The 19,009-nt window shown below is 45.8% G+C and overlaps 1 protein-coding gene across 1 annotated transcript in view; it reads left to right on the top strand.

The window, feature by feature from the left end:
* The window catches only part of barc (RRM1_TatSF1_like and RRM2_TatSF1_like domain-containing protein barc), a 48,955-nt gene that overhangs the window by 9,323 nt on the left and 20,623 nt on the right, over positions 1-19,009 (top strand). The window contains exons 3-5 of the mRNA XM_070538413.1: positions 1,178-1,377; positions 3,522-3,697; positions 12,458-12,554. Coding sequence (XP_070394514.1) covers positions 1,178-1,377; positions 3,522-3,697; positions 12,458-12,554 — 473 coding nt within the window. The remainder of the gene's footprint in view (positions 1-1,177; positions 1,378-3,521; positions 3,698-12,457; positions 12,555-19,009) is intronic.

The following is a 19,009-nucleotide window of genomic DNA, read 5'->3' as shown; positions in this document are numbered from 1 at the left end:
ATAGCTTCATGCCACAGTCATTTGGATGGCAATTTTTCACTGCAATGAATTTTGCTTGCCTTGCAGGCTTCCACAGAACTGATCTGCCATAACTTAATAGTGTTCTGCAAAGTCAAATAAGAACACCTTTCCTTCGTATGCGTGTGTTTCACTCATGTTGACCTTTACCAAACTGCTCCAAAACACATGTTTATTGCTCCAAAAACGGACAATTCATGCTCCAAACCTGCTCCAAAGTGCAAAATTTGCTGCTCCCAAGCTTCCTTGGCTGCCTCCATCCCTGCATTCGGACAAAGCTGGAAAGCGTAGCACTTCAAAGGATGGCTACGTGACATTTCCATGTCTTCTGAAGCTTTCGCCAAAGTTTAGTCATTGTTGTTGACGTATGCAAAAACATCGACTTGCTGCACCTTACTGGTGTTGTGTGCTGCTGTTGTAAACAAAGGCAGCGTAAGCTGGCTGAGGCAAGCAATAGAGGCTTCACCACGTGGTCAAAGAAGGCAGGGCTCACAGGAGCACGGTGAGAAGGCTTTGTAAAGACAAGGTTCTGTATATATTCTGTGTACAGGGTTCTGTATAGCTGGACGTGAAGCTTTGGATTGGTAGTGGTAAAGGAGGAGTACTGATGCATATTTTAGAATTTGTAGGAGCTCTGCCACATAGTTGTTGCACATAGAAGGATGACGCTTGGCAAGCGTCAAGATAGTGAAGCACTTATGTTTCACATTGTTTTTAAAGTTGGTCAGTGAATGCCTATTCTGTTGTCATTGGCATTATCTTGATGTCATGATGCAGAGCAAAGATTCCTGATGTCATGGAAAAATAAGGCCGGGTACGACGTTGTTGGTCATCAAAAATGAAGAAAAGAGTGTTGCTCACATTTTTCTTATGGCTGCGCTTGCATGCAGCAGCCATAGTGATTAACGGAGCCATCCAGTTAATCATGATGTCATGACGCGCACAACTTCGGGGTACCAAAACCAAAACTGGCTCATAGAAACAAGTGTTACAGTAAACCAATTAGGGTGCTCTGACATTTGCCAGTATTTTCTCTAAGCTAAATTTAGAGGGCCTGGACCTTTATTCAACGAAAGAAAATTGGCAAGTTGAAAAGGTGGTGCGAGTGCTCCTTTAATCCAGTTGTCAGCTAAAGGACATGTAACTGTTTCGAATGCAGGCTGGTTTGAGATTGACGATGCCCACAACACTCGGGTGTATGTGAGCAACCTGCCAGATGACATCGACGAGGAGGAGTTCTTCGAAATGATGAGCAAGTGCGGCCTGGTGATGAAGGACGAGAAGGGCCAGTTCAAGATCAAGCTGTACCGCACACCCGACGGCCAGCTCAAGGGGGACGCCCTCTGCTGCTACATCAAAGTACGCACCTATGTAGTAGTGATGAGTGGCTGTGGGGCTTTTCCAGGTCATTTTCAGAGTTCCTTACCTTTCGAACCACCAAAAGAAATGGAAGACTGTCTTGAAGGAGTACTGACATAAGTTTTTATTTTTTATCCTGCATTAATACTCTATTAGATAGCCCTTGACCAAGTAATTAAGTTGTGAAGCCTGAATTGACCGAGAACACAGCAAATAATTGATTATGTTAGCTTCTAATACAACCTTTCAGAATGTATGCCAAGAGCAGCACCACATCGGACGTGAGAAAGTTTACTTATTTCATCACTGGAATCTGTTGTGGCAGTCTTGGGGTACCACATACCACTGATTCCAAGATGTCTACCGCTCAGCTTCATCCATGGTGGATGAAGCTGAGTGGATGTGCTGTAATTATTCGTTTGTGATGCTCTCTAGGAATTGAGACTTCATACCGTAACTATGGAGCCGACAGCTACCGTAAAATCCCGAGCAAATGCCGATAGAGGACCAAAATTCAAAGGGTGTCGACTCTGGATCTGGCCACCAATGAGCTAGGCATATACCGTCTCCCAGCGATCACAAGCTCACCTAGCTTGCTTGTTCGCTTCCATTGGCATGTGTAAAAGTAATTGTATTGCAATTTAAGTGCGACAATTGTGTACACGCACAACATAAGCACTTTATTACAAGCTCCATGCAGTATTGCCGCAAGCACCACCGGTCTCTGATTCTACGGCCCAGTGAGCTAGGCCTGCTGGCTCCTAGCCATTGGCTGCTGTCAATGGAGGCGGCACTGTGGACATGTCTACACTGCTTGTCTACACTGCTCGCATAATTGTGTTTATATGGCATCATTTATTTAAAACGAGGAAGCCGTGCGAACACGTTTGTTTTCACTTTCCTTGCGGTAAACTCGAACCCAGTTATAATCACATTCAAGTGCCACAAAAATTCCATTGTTATAGCCGATAATTATAACTGGGATGCATGAAAAAATAATCAAAATAGGGGGATGGGAGAGTTGTGAGAAAAGTGTAAAGGCAGGGAGGCCAGTGCCCCTCCTCACCAGCTTCCTCCATCCGACTGCTGATTGTGTTCACTCGTTTATCTGTTCAACTCTGCTATCCTGCGCACTCCGATCGTGTGTAACAAGCCGCAGCTGTTGGGTCGCCGTCAGGGTCATCATCGGCCTTTCCCGCTTCCCCCTTCGAGCCTATTTAAATGTACTTTAGCTTTTATTGCGAGCGAGCGCCTGATAGCTCAACAACTTCTGTTGTGTAGACAAATTGAATTTGTTGCACTTCAGAAAAACGACCTGGTATCTACAGAGTTAAAGTGTTAGACCTTTTGCTAGATGCTGGGCTGCACATAGTGTAGGTAGTTTCCCGTAGGCCCTGCTGTTAAGCATTGTTGGGGCTCCTCCAGCCACTGTTGTGCAAGAGACATGTGAAAGCACGGAATGTGTGGTGTCCTCACGGTGTTTCTGTATGCGACTCATTCGTCATTTCCTCTGTTGTTGGTCCTGATCATTGTCAGCATTATATGTAGTCATACTGGTTCATTCCTGAGCACCATATTGAGTGACCACCAATTAACCATTCACACCGAGCAACGTTTCAGGTAGTTTCCTCACTTGTTTTCCTGTCTTTCCCGCCGCAAGAAATATAAACAGGCTAATATGAACAAACCAGCATAGCAACAAGTAGAAATAGGAGACGTCGAAAAACCCACTGGTGAGAGCCAGTGTACCCCGGTTTCACTCCAGGTTTGGGCTGCGTTGGATCTTTATTGCGGCTGGGTCTTGATTGGCCGTCGTTTTCCTACTTGTTTTGCAGTATTTTTAGCTGCAAGATGTCTCCTATTCATGCAGCACCATTGTCTGTTCCACAGGATGCTTTCACTGCAATATCAGTGAGTGCGGGGGCTGCAAGTGAAAACATTTCTTAAGCCGTAAGCAATTCAGGGGAGAGCGGGAGACTGAAGGTTCCGAAAAGAGATGTTGCGCAGCTTTATAGGTCGCAAATTTGATAGCACTGATCTGGCGCAGCTTTGCGCACGGCTGCCTTACAAGTTTTCAAGACAACGGCGCAATTCCTCTTGCTGGTCTTGACTGAGACCGTTGCGTTGATTGTCGATGCCACCAGGTGGAGTCTGTGGAACTGGCACTTCGCATTCTGGATGGGTACCGCCTGCGGGACAAAGAGATTCGTGTGGAGCGGGCTCGCTTCCAGCTCAAGGGTGCCTACGACCCGACAAAGAAGCCCAAGAAGAAGAAGCAGGCCTCCAAAGACAAAGAGCGACTGAAGAAGAAGATTGACAAGTGAGCACACCTACCTCTCTGGTCTTTGTCCATTTCCTCTCCCCATTTATTACTGAGGATCACACAGCGTGAGTGGAAGACCATAGCTTTAACACTAAAGTGAGAAAAATAGTAGAGAAGAAACATGTCTGAGTGATGGGTGAGATTACAGTGGAACTTCAATGTAACAAACACAAGTATAATGAACTATTAGATAGAGTGAGGTAAAGCTAAAATTTTCTTGCCAGTATAAGCATGTCGCAAATGAATGCTTATAACAAATGTGTGCATTGCATACAACAAGGGTACTTTCGGCTCAGGTGTGGCTAGGTTATACTAATGAGACTCGAAAGGAAGAGAGGAAGAAATGGAGTTGGGCAGGTCATGTGATGCCTGGAACAGATAATCAATGGAATGGAAGTAACTAAATGGAATGAAAGGCAAGTGACCGCGTCATTGGAATAGGTAGTGTGATGAGGTTGTGAAGCTTCAATCTAGTTAGCCACCACCAGACAGTTGCAATTGGTCGTGACTGGGCGGTCACTCCAGTCATTGCATTACTCAACGACCGCTTGTAAGTGACAAGCTGTCGGTGTTGGTTTTCTCCGATCAGGATATAAGTATTCAAAGCGTGATGATTGCAGCTTAAGTAATGAATGACCATGTGGTGGTTAAGTCAGGCAGTGTTCCTTCAAACTACTTTAAGGGATACTGATGTCACAGCACACAGGTGCGTAATCACATGGCACTTCTTGTGTTTCGCATGCAACGAGCAAAGCATGAAAAAAATAATTACAGAGAACATGGTGTTCTGAAAACAGCTGAGTGGTGCTTTAGGGCGCAATAACAGCTTTCGTCACAGCCAGATGTTGCCTGCTTCTGTGGAACACTCGGTGAACACACAATAACATGCAGAACTTCTCTTTGCAGCTGTCAATAGGCGGTAACACGAGTTTACGCCAGCATCGCCTTGGAAGCAGCTAGCTTCCCCGTAAATCAAGGCCTCGGCATTGCTGCTTCCAAAACCAGCGAAAATAACCGTGCCATGTGTTACACTGAACGATCTGGAACATAAAATGCAACCTTTCTGCAAAATTTGATCAACAATAGAGTAGCAGTAAGTGCAAAATGTATTTTTCTACTATTTTGAGTAAAAAACACACGACCCAGTGGTGCAAAGCTCATGTGCTGCTGCTTCTGCAATGCTTTTTGAGTGGGAGCAACACAATTTCACAACAGTCCAAAAGGCCTTATGGCGATACCCATGGAATTCAGTTTGCGAAAGTCTATGCAGTAGGGTTCTGTGATTCGGCACCAGTTAATTTCATTATTTGTTTAACACAATCCAGACCGAAGGTCCCGACCTTAAAATTGGTCTTCGCCATATAATGAGAACTTGAAGAGTCAGCATGCACGCACCTGACCCCTATGGTGATCTCAAAAGTGATCCCTTTAGTAGCAGTGTCTGTCTCGGTGGAGCTTAGGGTACAGTGAATGCGTCGTGAACACACTTAATTTCTCATTGAAATTGCCATTGTTGGCCTCGCCTAGTAAGATTTTCAACAAATAACCATAGCTCGCAATGTCTGATTACAGTATTTACGTGATTCTAACGTGCATTGTTTCTTTTCATGAAAATTGGGCCGGAAATTGCCTGCATGGTGCAATCCGATATGAAGCCAAAACTGCCTGCACGGCATTCGTATGTTTTACCGCATCGCACAAGTGTACTGTGGCGAAGCTTGATTTCAAAAACCGGATGCAGTTGTGCGACACATTTTTCTTGCTAAAACATTGGATGCGCTTAGATTTCGACTTTGTTGAGGAGCTTTAATATAATTTCATTGTTAGTTTTTTGCTTTAGACATATAGAAAGTAGGTGCATGTTTTTTCGTGGGCTTCAGATTCTAGCAAATTCTGCTAAATAAATCAGCAGTGTGTTTTCACAATTGTTAAGTGTCTTGTTTAATTAGACCTGCCAAACAATTTGAACATTTCATTGCGATAGCTATTATATAGACACTCCAGGCGAAATTTTGTTGTCAGCATCACCATTGTGTGATGTTCTGTATGAAGTCCAACGGCGATAACATTGTCACCACGCATCGTCTGCTGTATGTGCGAGCAAAAAGCACGCAGAGGGAGCCGACGATTACGGTTAAATCTGGCTCATGCGAAGGCAGAAAGCAGAGAGCAAATGCGCCGTCTTCCATTGTGCGAAAGGCCATGGGGGGATAGGTGGGGAGGAGGGGAGGCGGACAGGCGGCTTTGTGCTTCGACAGCAAGTGCGCATTTCGCAAACATGAAACTGATGATCGTGGCTCAATCTTGCGTGCTGTATACGGACGAAAGTGGGGAGGCAATGTGGGAGGCAGGGGGGGCAGCTTTGAAACCATGCGTACTTTGCACAGCCGCGCGTACAACGTATCTTTAAAGGAATCTGCAGATGGCTCATACCTTTGGGCATGCTGTGTTCTTGCTGCTCTTGCGTTGAAGCGGTTTACCGCGCGAAGCTATATATAGCTTTGTGTGGTCAATATAGCTACTAAATGATTCTGACTGCTTAGAAGTTAGTAATCTGTGTGCATCAGATATTTATTTTTTCATTATTCTGCTAGACAGTTTGCAAACATGCATTAAAGGGACACTAAAGGCAAATATTAAGTCAAGTTAAAGTGATGGATTAGTGCTCGAAAATCCCTAAGGTGCCAGTATTATCGCGAACAGAGCCTTAATAATCGAGAAATAGAGATAAATGCAGGACAGAATTAGAGACTCCCCAGGGAAATTCAAGTACTTGCCCAATGACGAAAGTACTTCACACTTAAGTTCTATCACTAGTACTCACCCACTTTTGCAAAATACATCCTTGTATTGTATTGTAAGACAATATAAAATGCTACTTGTCCAGTTCTATTTCATTTGCAGAAAATAGAACTCATTGAAATTACGGAAGGTTTCGCTTTTGCTCACCTCTGCGCCGCCCACGCTTTCACATTAGAGTAGTTTCGTTATCGCATAGTGCTGCGCTGGCTTTGCTGGCTCGCGAAACTCGCGCAAACTGCATGTAGCAAAGAAGTCAACTTCTATGTGATCTTGAGGGATGTCCGAATAGTCTACTTCACTTGACCAAAAAGCAGCTGCATTGGCAAATCCACCACGCTGTCTTGGGTTGGTACAGCCTTCCGTCGGGGGCCGTTTTACTCACCGACGGCACCAAAGGGTGATGATGGCGCATGCAATGTCACCACTCATCCGGTTGGGTGGCGGGACATTTGAGTTTCGAAAAAGGTATTTGGACCCTTTGAATGCAATTTGTTCATAAACTAAGTCTTTTCTTGGCACAAAACAACAGGGTGCCTACCAACCGGGAAAACCGGGAATTCTCAGGGATTTTGAATAGTCTGAAAATACTCAGGGAAAACTCGGGGAATTTGTGCTTCTATCAGAGAAAATTAGCTCTAATTTTATTAAAACGGAATGAAAGTCGCAGTAATGCTGGCTCGTGTAACAGAGATCGTAACGAATCGTGTTTTGACGGCGTGTCGTCGGCTGGAGGAGTTGCCAGTGTAAAGTCAATGGCCAACTTTCTGGACGCCTGACGGCTCTGCGGCAACATCACGTACCCCATAGTCAATGTCTAAGAATGTCTGAAATTTCGAATGCAAGAGCCCTTCGCCCTCCGATTTTCCGAATTTTTTGCCGTGTCCGCAGGTCCGAAACGGCATTAATCAACGCCACCACTTTCGCCGTTTTGATTATCTCGTTGCCGTGGTAAATGCTAGGCCTAGCTGCTTCAACGTTCACTATTAAACTTCTTGCCATTTGGCGCCATGTCTTTCATTGAAAGAATTCGCCACTGTAAGCAATGGCACCGACTCTGTCTTTGTGGTGCTCGTGATTGGCTTCGAAGCTCGGAAATAATGGCGTGTTCCATAATGCAGGTTCCCAAAAGTCAGCTTTGCCTCAATACGGAAGTGTTAACGCAGTGAAGCACAACAAGCATGGAAAGGGGCAATTGTCACAGGACACAGTAGCCATTCTTTAATTATACTCGCGTTCATCTGCCATCTCCTGTCACAGTACAGGCGCTGATATGCCAAATAAGCCTGCTGGTAGGCCTTTTCGGATGTGCCTGTGGCGATTTTAGCCTTTAATGGCAGTAAAAGACATGCATTCATTTTTTCGGACGGCCCGATATTACGGACGTTTTTGCGGCCCTTAAGGAGTCTGAAAAATTGTACGTTGACTACAGGTGATGAAAAGAATGCTTCAAATGGTCCATGGGGCGAACGCGTGGTGGAAGGAGGACGAGAACAGAAAAGACCCATGAATTGGGGAATGAACGGGAAAGGAAACCTGCCGCCGCTTTTTTCAAGGAGCTCGAGCTCAAAAAACGAAAGTGTTGGCTGATGCCGGAATGCAGGTATCCCTCTCATCCTAACCGAAATAAACTCTTTAAAGCAGTGATATGCAGAACTGAGGCGTTGTGCGTGGGCCGAGAGTATGTCAGGAGAATTGAGGTTGACAGAACAGCTGTTGAGAATCTCATTTGTGGCAAAGTTCGGGCCTCACACCAATGAGCTTGCTATAAATTGATAAAAGTAGCTCATATCACCTTCAGTCATGGCGTCCACGTTTGTAGGCGTGACCTGTTTTTGCCATTTCTGTGCAGTGATAGCAAGTAATAGAGCATGAACATTAAGCTTACGGCAAATTGAAAATTCTGTTAACCTAAATTACTCCTATTTTTCTTCTGAGTGATAGGTATCGTTAGAGTATCGCTTTGAAGAAGGCACTACCATGGTTTACGTGACGCTTGATGTAGAAATGGCGGTAGCAACCTTGAAATATATATATATTTTTCTTTCTTTAAATGCTTGAGGCTAATGAACGAATTGTGCATGCAATTCGAGTGGGACACTTAATCCTTTTTATGAAGCAAGGTAGCATGACTTACTTTGCAATATTCAAATATTTAGTTACTCTGTAATTATAATGACTCATAATAAAATGCTCAAAGAGTCATTCTATCACCTTGATTTACTTTCAGTGGAGTCTCAAGCACCACCTATGTTTCGCACATATGTATCGACAGTCGATGATAATTCGTGACTGAAGTAGATATTTGAAAACATTTGTTTATTTATGCATCTTGTTTTTATTCTAATTTGAAAATGTTCCACTTGATTTGCAATGAGTTTTACCATTTTTTTCAAAGGTATTTTATTCGCTGTGCATTTTACTAAACCCTCGCTTCAGATTTTTTTTTTCATAATATAAATGATACTCCCCACTATTCAAATTGGATTAAGTCGTTTTTTAGCATGATTACTAGAGAGTGACAGCATAAGGCAACATAATGTCGGCCTGTCTTGATGTTAAACAAAGTTCTGTGTCACTCAGGGAATTTTGCAAAGGCACTCGGGGAAGACCTGCGAAACTCAGGGAACTTGCGAATGTCAACTTGGTAGACACCCTGGAAAAGCACTGTGAGGTTTCTGGAATGGTATTTAAACAGCCTACAATGACTTAGTATTTGCTTTTAATGTCCCTTTAAATAATGTCATTCACTAAGGTCGTCACAGCCGCACCGTCATGCGGTGCGGCACCTCCTGCAACGGTATGTCATTGCTCTTGGCTTGGCTACACTTCCACACTTTTTAAATGTGGTTAGTATGGGAAGCATTTGTGTTCTTAGTGCTGCCCAAACAACTCATAGAGCTTTACTTTGCTATTCTTAACTCATGGGCACCATCTTGGACCACCCATTGAGAGCATGTGCATAGAAAAGGCCATTTTATCCTAAGTGGGGAAAAAAAAAATGGCTGTGGCTTAGGTAAGGTTAAGCCCAGGATGCGAAGCATACTAGCCTTTATTTTAGTTGTTGAACCACTGTTTAGCCTGGTGAACTGCTGTTGCTTGGCTATATTTGGTTCGGCTAGACGAAGAAACAACTCATGCATTACTGCTTCGCCTTCAAGAGTAGAACGCGACAGCGTTCCCGTCGAACCGCCAAGGGGTGTAAGACAATGGGCTACAGCGCAGCGACTACGCGCCCCGCATTGGACGCGGTGAGCGTCGAGCAAAGCAGCGTTCGGCGCGGCAACGAAATGTGCGCCTGAGCAAGAGACGCACGCTTTAGAAACAGCTCGTTTCTAAGGCAACACCGCATTCACTAGAGGCGCTTTTGTACCGCTTTGAAGCATCGTACTCGTGGCTCAGTGGTAGCGTCTCCGTCCCACACTCCGGAGACCCTGGTTCGATTCCCACCCAGCCCGTCTTGCAAGAGTTGAGCCAAAGCCACTTCTCCTCTGTCGTGACGTCACGGTGTCACGTGGTTTCAAGGCGACACCGCCGCGCCTGAGGAGCTGGGTTGAGCTCTCGTAATATGCTTCGCATAAAAGAAAAACCTCTTTGTGCAGTATTATGTTCGGCTGTTTTCAAACACTTTGCAACATTATCTGAAGCCAGCACTCACTCTAGCCAGTCTTGTTACATCAGCAAGATCAGTGGTATTCGCTTCCATGGGTAGCCTCATCACTGTATTACATGATTTTCATCGTCTTCTGGGCCAGATGACAATTCGAAACTTTTCTGCCTTTGTAGCCGTCAAATCGCAAGATACAAAAAAGGTAAACAAATTCCTCATCTTGCTAAACTCAGGCCCTTATTAGCAGGCATGTGTTAAGGCACAGCAACGAAAGAAACTCGAGGTGATCAGGCTGATATTGAAATGTTAGCCTTGAATAGTGTGAAGTGTGCAGTTCACTACTTCCAAAGTGTGTGCGAAATAAGTGCGCCAAGGATTCAAATTTGTGTCGGCCAATAGGAGCACTCCCTGAGCGCCAACGTTACTAGACTAGCTTCAGTTGTAAAACTCCCCGCCCGCGCGCTTACAGCCGCTGTCGCCACTTCTGTGACAGCCGCCAGACGGCAACGCTGTTCCATCGGGCTCCACTGCAGACGCCTCGTCACAGCCTTGAGCTCGTGCGGAAGGGTAGTTTGCGCGTGTTTCACGCTCGCTGGCGTTCTCCCTTGTCAGAATTAGTGATATCACGAGAAAGCGGTATCCACCTACAGCAATAAGATTTATTGCGCCAGTTCGTTAATACTGAAAGAAGGGTAAACTGCACGAAAGGAAGAAACGCATGCAGTTTCTAAATGTCGTTTCTTCCTGTCGTCTTAACGTTACGCGTAGTTTAGGCTCACGAGCCTGAATATCTGGCCAAAGTGCGTGATTGTAGGATGACCATCCCCACCGAAGCTTCTCACCACGCCAAAGAAGCGCTACAAAAAGAAAGATGAAGTCGGTCTTTGTGCGCACAAGCCACAAAAAAAAGGAAGTCCGATTTTTCATTCCGTGAAGATGCCTAATCAGCGAAGCTGAACCGTGCGGCCCCTGTGTTATCACTAGGTTAATCCCGAGGGTTCATTACATTATTACTCAGTTATGAGGTTACACACACAATCGGCTGCGACGGAGAAAACGACGTCACTGACGGTATGCCCGCAGTCTGCAGTTGTTGCTTGCGTTCAATGTCTCGAGTTTGCAAGGCGGCGTAGTTGGCAGCCTTCGCCTGCGATTTGCCGCTTGTGATTCTTTGAAATTAAATTTCTTCAAAAATAAAATATTTCCGTTACGTAAGACTATAAGTGGCTCATACTCCCTTAAGCAATGGCTCATACCCCCGTAAACGCGGTCTCCCCATTACGACGACAGAAGTGAAGTGAAATTCTACGCTGGAAAGATGAACGGCCACGCAGCCAGCTGTGGAAAATGACGACGAACGCGGGAGCAGTGGCACGAGCTCGTGCCGTTGATTTCGCAGAGAGTTCCCAGTCGGCACAAGGAATCGCTCCGTTTACGCCGAGCGAAGCGTCGCATTGCTGGGAGCACAGAAAAATTGGTGCGCCAAACTGTTGACATCGTTCCGATAGCGGCCTATGCAGCCAGGTACGCAGCACGCCGGCATCGTCTGCCGATATTAATAAACTTGGCGAAGGCTACAGTTCTGCTGATGACATGCTTGCTGAAATTCGCTGTCAACAACGAACCACAGAATACGCCAACCCTACCCGCGTGCTTAGTCCGGCCCGCCCGCGTAGCCGGCTAGTGAGGAAGTGAAGCCAGGCGCGACTGCAGCGCCACGAAGGCGCGGGCGGGTGGCGGTTCCGCGCAACGGCGCCGAGTTTTAAAACTGAAGCTAGTCTAGTAACGTTGCTGAGCGCCATGTAACTGCAGTGACGAATCGCAATGCTAGTTTTCCATTTTCACGTTCGCTTTTGTTGTTTTCATTTCCGCCTGAAGGAATACAGCCCTGCAGCTGCCTGAATCGGCAGTCTCTCTTGCACGGTGCTCTCGCATTTACAGCGATACCAAGATGGCGGTGCTGCAACAACAGAAAGCCACACACGCACAACCATCAGTGCAATAGCATCTCGCGAAGCCTGATTTTCTTCCCAATTTCGAAGACAGTGCACTAACAAAATGTAATTTTCTCAAATTTGGTTGTGCATTTCTTCTAAATATTTTGCTACGAAATAAAAGGAGCAAGTCCGCCATTTGGTTTCCACGTGTCCCCTTAATTTCACGATTTTTTTTCATGTGTTCTTGGGCGATATGAATTTAGGGGAATATGAATTATTGTGCCGTCCTGAAATATTTGTATTGTCAAGATTCTACTGTAGTTGTAAGCTTGTTCCAAGTCATTCATAGTGCGATTTCCAAATTGGGCCCTTGTGAAGGCTATGTGTTCTCACGCCTGTTTATGTACGCAGGTTGTTTGATTGGCGGCCGGAGAAGTTGCGGGGCATGCGAGACAAGCACGAGTCCACTGTTGTCCTCAAGAACATGTTTGGCCCGCAGGAGTTTGAGGCAAGTTCTCCTCATGCACTCTTTGCATGTTTGTATCACCGTTTTGCTGCCTTGAAGTGCTTTACCATTTACAGTCGCACCTAGCTTAGTGCACGTGAAAGTGCAATCTACGGTCATGTTTTCTATCTTTCACTTCCCCATTTCACTCCCCACGTGTAGGGTAGCAAACTGGACTCAGTCTGGTTAACCTCCCTCTTTTGTCTCTCTCTACAGTCACTAACTGATGATTCAGACTCGACAGGAACCGTTGGAAAGTCTGAATATAGTAATGCCTTGTTAACTCAAAGTAGTAAAAACCGGGAAAAATTTCAGGATAAGTGGATTTTCGAGAGAAGCAAAGTTGCAGAAATTGCACCACTACTGACCAGCTTTTCAACAAGAGCTTCTAAACTGGCTCTTCATAAAGGTTTCTAAGAAAAAATAAAAACGTACCAGAGATGTCGACCTGCTTAGTTTTTCAGCATTGCATTTTATTCAGTGCATAAAAATTGCGTAAGTCTGGTCTGCTTTGTGGTAGCACTTGGGCCTAGGAGGGCATCCTCGAGAAGCTTCACATATCGCACATGCCGATCGATCCCTACGCTGCACTCAACTTTATTTTGCAGCAAGTGAAGCATGTTTCTGGCTTCAGCTGATGTGGTTGCCTCTTGAGGTCTTTTGTCATCGCCACCTTCACCGTCCCCTTCTTTGGTGACCATCCCAGCAATTTCAGCGACGGTGCCTGTGTGCATACATCCTGCCTGCATACATCCTGCGGGCATAGCGCGTACTCGGGAATGGTCGTGTCGCTTTCTGTGACACCGTTCGCGGTAAGTCCCTGCCACGTGCGTTGCGAAGTCTAGGCCACGTGCGTTGCGTAGCGGCACGGGCTTACCATGAAGGGTGCCACTGAAAATGATGTGAGCAATCATGAGTACGTGCTAGGTGAGCAGGACATACCGGAACGCATACAGCACATGCACTTTATTATATGGTGCATAGAATAAAAAAATCTGTACCACATGCGTTGCATAGAATAATATTCAAACAGGCGTCATACCTCTGATAGTAAATCACGTGCATTGTAAGAAGCAAACAAAACGAACCGCATAAAGCGTGCTGCCTCTGCGCACGTCTCTCTCGTCACGTGACATGCAACATAGTTGCTTGAGAAAGTTGTTACGCCGCTAGGTTCCGACTTGACATTCGGGGAAAGCGTCCCCTTTGTGTTAGGCATGGCAGCCTCGCGCGAAGCTTGTTAAACATTCTGGCGGTGGAGTTTTTGTTCTGCTCTCAGGCAAGATTTTGAGATATCTACAGTTTGACCCAAAACTACTTCGAGATATAGGCCAATAAACACGTGGCATGTATGAGAAATGATTCGGTGCCGCAGAAAATTTCAATTTAGCCAATTTTTCAAGATATGCGAGTTCGAGTTAACGAGGTATTACTGTAGTCAGGAGTCTTGAATATCTGATTTATCAGACAGTAAGTGACCTTGTTTTACAGGCAGCCCAAGAAGCTTGACAACCTGCAGCCTCATCAGTCCATATTTTGAACATTGTCGTGCGATCACTGCAGCTAGATGAAAGTACAGTCAAACCTCGATATAACGAACACGTATATAACGAATTATTGAATATATCGAACTCTTCCGAAATATTTTTGTCAAACACATGTATTTTTAACTTCCTATAGCGAACGCGGTTTGGCATAAAACGGATATAACGAACTTCGCGACGCCAAGCCCTACCTCACTTTAATAGCAGGCGGCAGGCTTCGTTGCACTACAAGTGTGTCGTGCGGCGCAGCAAACGTTCAGGACTACCTCGCAGGCGCTGACAGCGCCACAGATGCCACGTCTTCATCGAGAGTTGACAGCCAAAGAAATCGTCCGCATCTCACAACCGCTGACAGCGCCGCTTCAGCAGCGGCGGCAACGGCGTGATCGAATGTTGCTTTTGCGTTTTAGTGTAAGCAGTGGCGTGGCCGTCGTAGCGTTGTGTGGAGGCTCTTTCGGTGGTCGTGTCGAGTGCGGTGCGCAGGTGTGCGTAGTGCTGTGATGGCGATGAATGTTAAAAAAAGAATGGCACTGACGTTAAAGACCAAGCTCGAGATAATTGAACGTGTCGAGAACGACGAAAAGAAGTGCATTCTTGCGGATTTATTTGGCATCCCAAGGAGCACTTTGAGCACCATTGTGAAGAACAAAGCTGTCATCAAGGCACAAGCACACGAGACCATGCGGACAAGTGCACAGCGTCCCGCAGACGAAGCTCAGGCTGACCCTGTAGACGATGAGAACCTTCCGACTTCACAATAAGCAGTTGCTGCGTTGGATTTACTGCAGTGCTATTGAGGGCAGTGGGTTTGCCCTTGTTGAGTGTTTGCAAACTGTGGAACAGGGTGTGATACGGAATGCGATCAACACCAAGAAGCAGGCCGCGATAACGCAGTTCTTTGTGCGTAAATAAATGAACGTGACCCAAGTAAGCATCGTTCGAGTTGCTGTGCCTTCTCTGATAGAATTTTGCTCCTCTTGCATGTATTTTTTACGAAATTTTATATTACGAATTATGGATATAGCGAACTAATTTCCGACTTTTTAACTGTTCGTTATAACGAGGTTTCACTGTACTGTCAATGCGTGCACCAAATTGCCACCCCTGGTAAACAAAAGAAGTAGACTGTGCTGCTATAGGTGAATAATCGTGGGTTTCATCACAACAGTCATTGTCTGACACTCTCATAATTGAGTCATTGCACTTATTGGCGCAAACACCGACAGTGAAGTTGGTGTTACTTGAAATAGTTTGATGATAGTACTGTAAAACCTCGTTGATTTGACACTTATTAATTGTAAAAACCTGATAATTCGGGCTTGTCCTTTGGACCCAGCAGGTGTATGCATTATTTAATGGCATTAAACTCTCATTAATGCATATAACCCTCGGAGTGTGGTGAGTGCGGAGTGCGGCAAATACATGAAGCAAAACACAGAGTGCCGCGAGTGGCCAACTAAATCGAAGCTGTAGAATCTGCATCAGCAGAGTCATCAGCAGAAACCATGTGGGAACAACAGAAACACCGAACACTTCGTGCCTATTTGTGTATATGTGCGTTTACCACTGCAAATGACACTGTGTCGGTCGCACATACCCCGCGTAGTTGCCATCCCTGATTCTGTCGATAACGATCATGGTTTCGTCGACAGTGGTTTTGGTAAACAGCAGGTTTGTTTTGACTAAGTGTGCATGTTGGCTGTGTGTGTTCATAATTGCTTGATCACCATTCATGATTGCGTCGATACCAACTGTGGTTTTGGCAGGCAGTATAGCGGCTCCACAGTCACCGTAGTCCTCCATAAAGAAAGCAACAAAATCCCAATAAAGAACGTCGTTAGGCAGGGAGATACGATCTCTCCAATGCTATTCGCAGAATGTTTACAGGAGGTATTCAGAGACCTGGAATGGGAAGAATTGGGGATAAGAGTTAATGGAGAATACCTTAGTAACTTGCGATTCGCTGATGATATTGCCTTGCTTAGTAACTCAGGGGACCAATTGCAATGCATGCTCACTGACCTGGACATGCATAGCAGAAGGGTGGGTCTAAGAATTAATCTGCTGAAAACTAAAGTAATGTTTAACTGTCTCGGAAGAAAACAGCAGTTTACGATAGGTAGCGAGGCACTGGAAGTGGTAAGGGAATACATTTACTTAGGGCAGGTAGTGACCGCGAATCCGGATCACGAGACTGAAATAATCAGAAGAATAAGAATGGGCTGGGGTGTGTTTGGCAGGCATTCTCAGATCATGAACAGCAGGTTGTCATTATCCCTCAAGAGAAAAGTGTATAACAGCTGTGTCTTACCAGTACTCACATACGGGGTGGAAACCTGGAGGCTTACGAAAAGGGTTCTACTTAAATTGCGGACGATGCAACGAGCTATGGAAAAAATTATGGGTGTAACGCTAAGGGATAAGAAGAGAGCAGATTGGGTGAGGGCACAAACACGAGTAAATGACATCTTAGTTGAAATCAAGAAAAAGAGATGGGTATGATCAGAACATGTAATGAGGAGGGAAGATAACCGATGGTCATTAAGGGTTACGGACTGGATTCCAAGGGAAGGGAAGCATAGCAGGGAGTGGCAGAAAGTTAGGTGGGGAGATGAAATTCAGAAGTTTGCAGGGACAACATGGCCACAACTAGCACATGACCGGGGTAGTTGGAGAAGTATGGGAGAGGCCTTTGCCTTGCAGTGGGCGTAGCCATGCTGCTGCTGATGATGATGGTGGTGGGTTTGTTTTGACTCAGTGCATGCAATGGCTGCATCTCTTCAGAACTATGTGGTCACCATGCATGATTGCATCCATAACGACCGTAGTTTCTTCCATTACAGTTGTGGCAAGATGCGGTTTCGTTATAATTCAGTGTGCGCATTGGCCACATGCCTTTACAACGGCACAGTCACTATGTATGACTGTGTTGATAGCGACTGCAGTTTCGTCTACAGCAGTTGCGGCGAGCAGTACTTCTGTATTGACTCAGTGCAATGTCAGAAATATGGCAGAAGCTCTTGAGGATGAAGACCAACTCTACTGCGACCTGCAGGATGGCATCAAATCCACAGCTACATCATAATGGTCAGATGATCTGTTGAAGTCATTGGCGAAAAGTAGTCACAGGCCTGCATGGCACACACAGCATAGTCGTAGCGTAAGGTGGAAGAGTGGCTCATTTTCAGCAGCACACATTAGAGGGTATTTATGTAGTTTTTATGAGAATGATCTGAACTGTCCGCCTGGCGTCGACAGCAACCTGCGACTTGTGCTGCTCTCTGCACAGTGGTCTGCTGAGCCTGACATGGCCTGGTTGCAGTCGTGCCTATAGTTCTACTGCAGTCTACGCTTGTTATAGCGGACCCACGTACAACAGAATTCCCGATATAACAGACCATATTTCAGCCTTAGTTTGCTCTACCTATTTTGCTAATGCAATGAAGTTTGCTTTTAATGGACAGTGCCACAACGGACTGTCGGCTAGAGCGGACGAAATTGGCGGCAATATTTTGCAAAATTGGGCATATAAAATGTGCTTTTGCCTTGTCGAGATGCGCTGACAACTGACTTGTGAGGGTCAGCCGACGATCGCGGCTCAATATCGCGCACGCGAGGGAGGAAGGTGAAGCAGAAGTGCGCCGTCTTCTTTTGCAGCAAGGCACGGGGAGGGGGAGGGAGGCGAGAGAGAGGGGTTCTACTCTGGCGGCTGCTGCTTACAGTGTGGACGCTGCATCTTGTAAGGGATTTGCTATGGGGACAAAGTTCCCGCCTGCACGGGCGCCCTATCTTAAAAGCGATCTGCAATCTGGACAAAGTGCGGCCAGTGCCGGTTGCTTCGAATGTGCTGTGCTTTCGACGTTTAGTTCACGTTGAAGTGAGAGACAGCATGAAGGTCACTTTGCTCCCTGCTGCTGCCATGCTTATCTTGCTTGATTTTCTATCGGAAACGATGCTTCGCCTTTTCAGCGAAGCTGCGGCTATTTTTGTTTGTTTCTAATTTTGGAACTTCGTCACTCACTTTTTGCAATAAGGTTGTTAGACATCGCGACGAAAGTTTCTGAAGTGAGGCGTTTTGGATATTACAGACTTTGGATAAAACGGACATTCTTTTGTGGGATTATCAGGGTCCGTTGTAATAACAGTCGACTGTATTCGCTACTTCCGCAGCGTACCTTGCGAGGAGGCGCCCTAACGTGTACCGAAGAGTAAACACAAGTATCCAGACTACACGGCGGGCACATCTTATCTCTTGACCCGTGGCAGGTGGTGGGCGCTGTTGTTGATGATGATGATATACGAGCATCGCCTTTGAAACGGGTCGGTTATGAGTGGTCACATGGCCTGCTTGATTTAATCAGGTGTGCTCATCATCATCATCATCATCAGCCTGGTTACGCCTACTGCAGGGCAATGGCCTCTCCCATATTTCTCCAACAACCCCGGTCATGTACTAATTGTGGCCACGCCGTCCCTGCAAACTTCTTAATCTCATCCGCCCACCTAACTTTCTGCCGCCCCGTGCAACGCTTCCCTTCCCTTGGAATCCAGTCCGTAACCCTTAATGACCATCGCTTATCTTCCCTCCTCATTACATGTCCTGCCCATGCCCATTTCTTTTTCTTGATTTCAACTAAGATGTCATTAACTCGCGTTTGTTCCCTGACCCAATCTGCTCTTTTCTTATCCCTTAACGTTACACCTATCATTCTTCTTTCCATAGCTCATTGCGTCATCCTCAATTTGAGTAGAACTCTTTTCGTAAGCCTCCAGGTTTCTGCCCCGTAGGTGAGTACTGGTAAGACACAGCTATTATATACTTTTCTCTTGAGGGATAATGGCAACCTACTGTTCATGATCTGAGAATGCCTGCCAAACGCACCCCAGCCCATTCTTATTCTCCTGATTATTTCT

Source organism: Dermacentor albipictus, chromosome 5 (assembly GCF_038994185.2).
Source record: "Dermacentor albipictus isolate Rhodes 1998 colony chromosome 5, USDA_Dalb.pri_finalv2, whole genome shotgun sequence".
In the NCBI taxonomy this organism is placed as follows: Eukaryota; Metazoa; Arthropoda; class Arachnida; order Ixodida; family Ixodidae; genus Dermacentor; species Dermacentor albipictus.
Note: the sequence above shows the minus strand (reverse complement) of the source record. Positions and strands in the feature narration are given on the sequence as shown.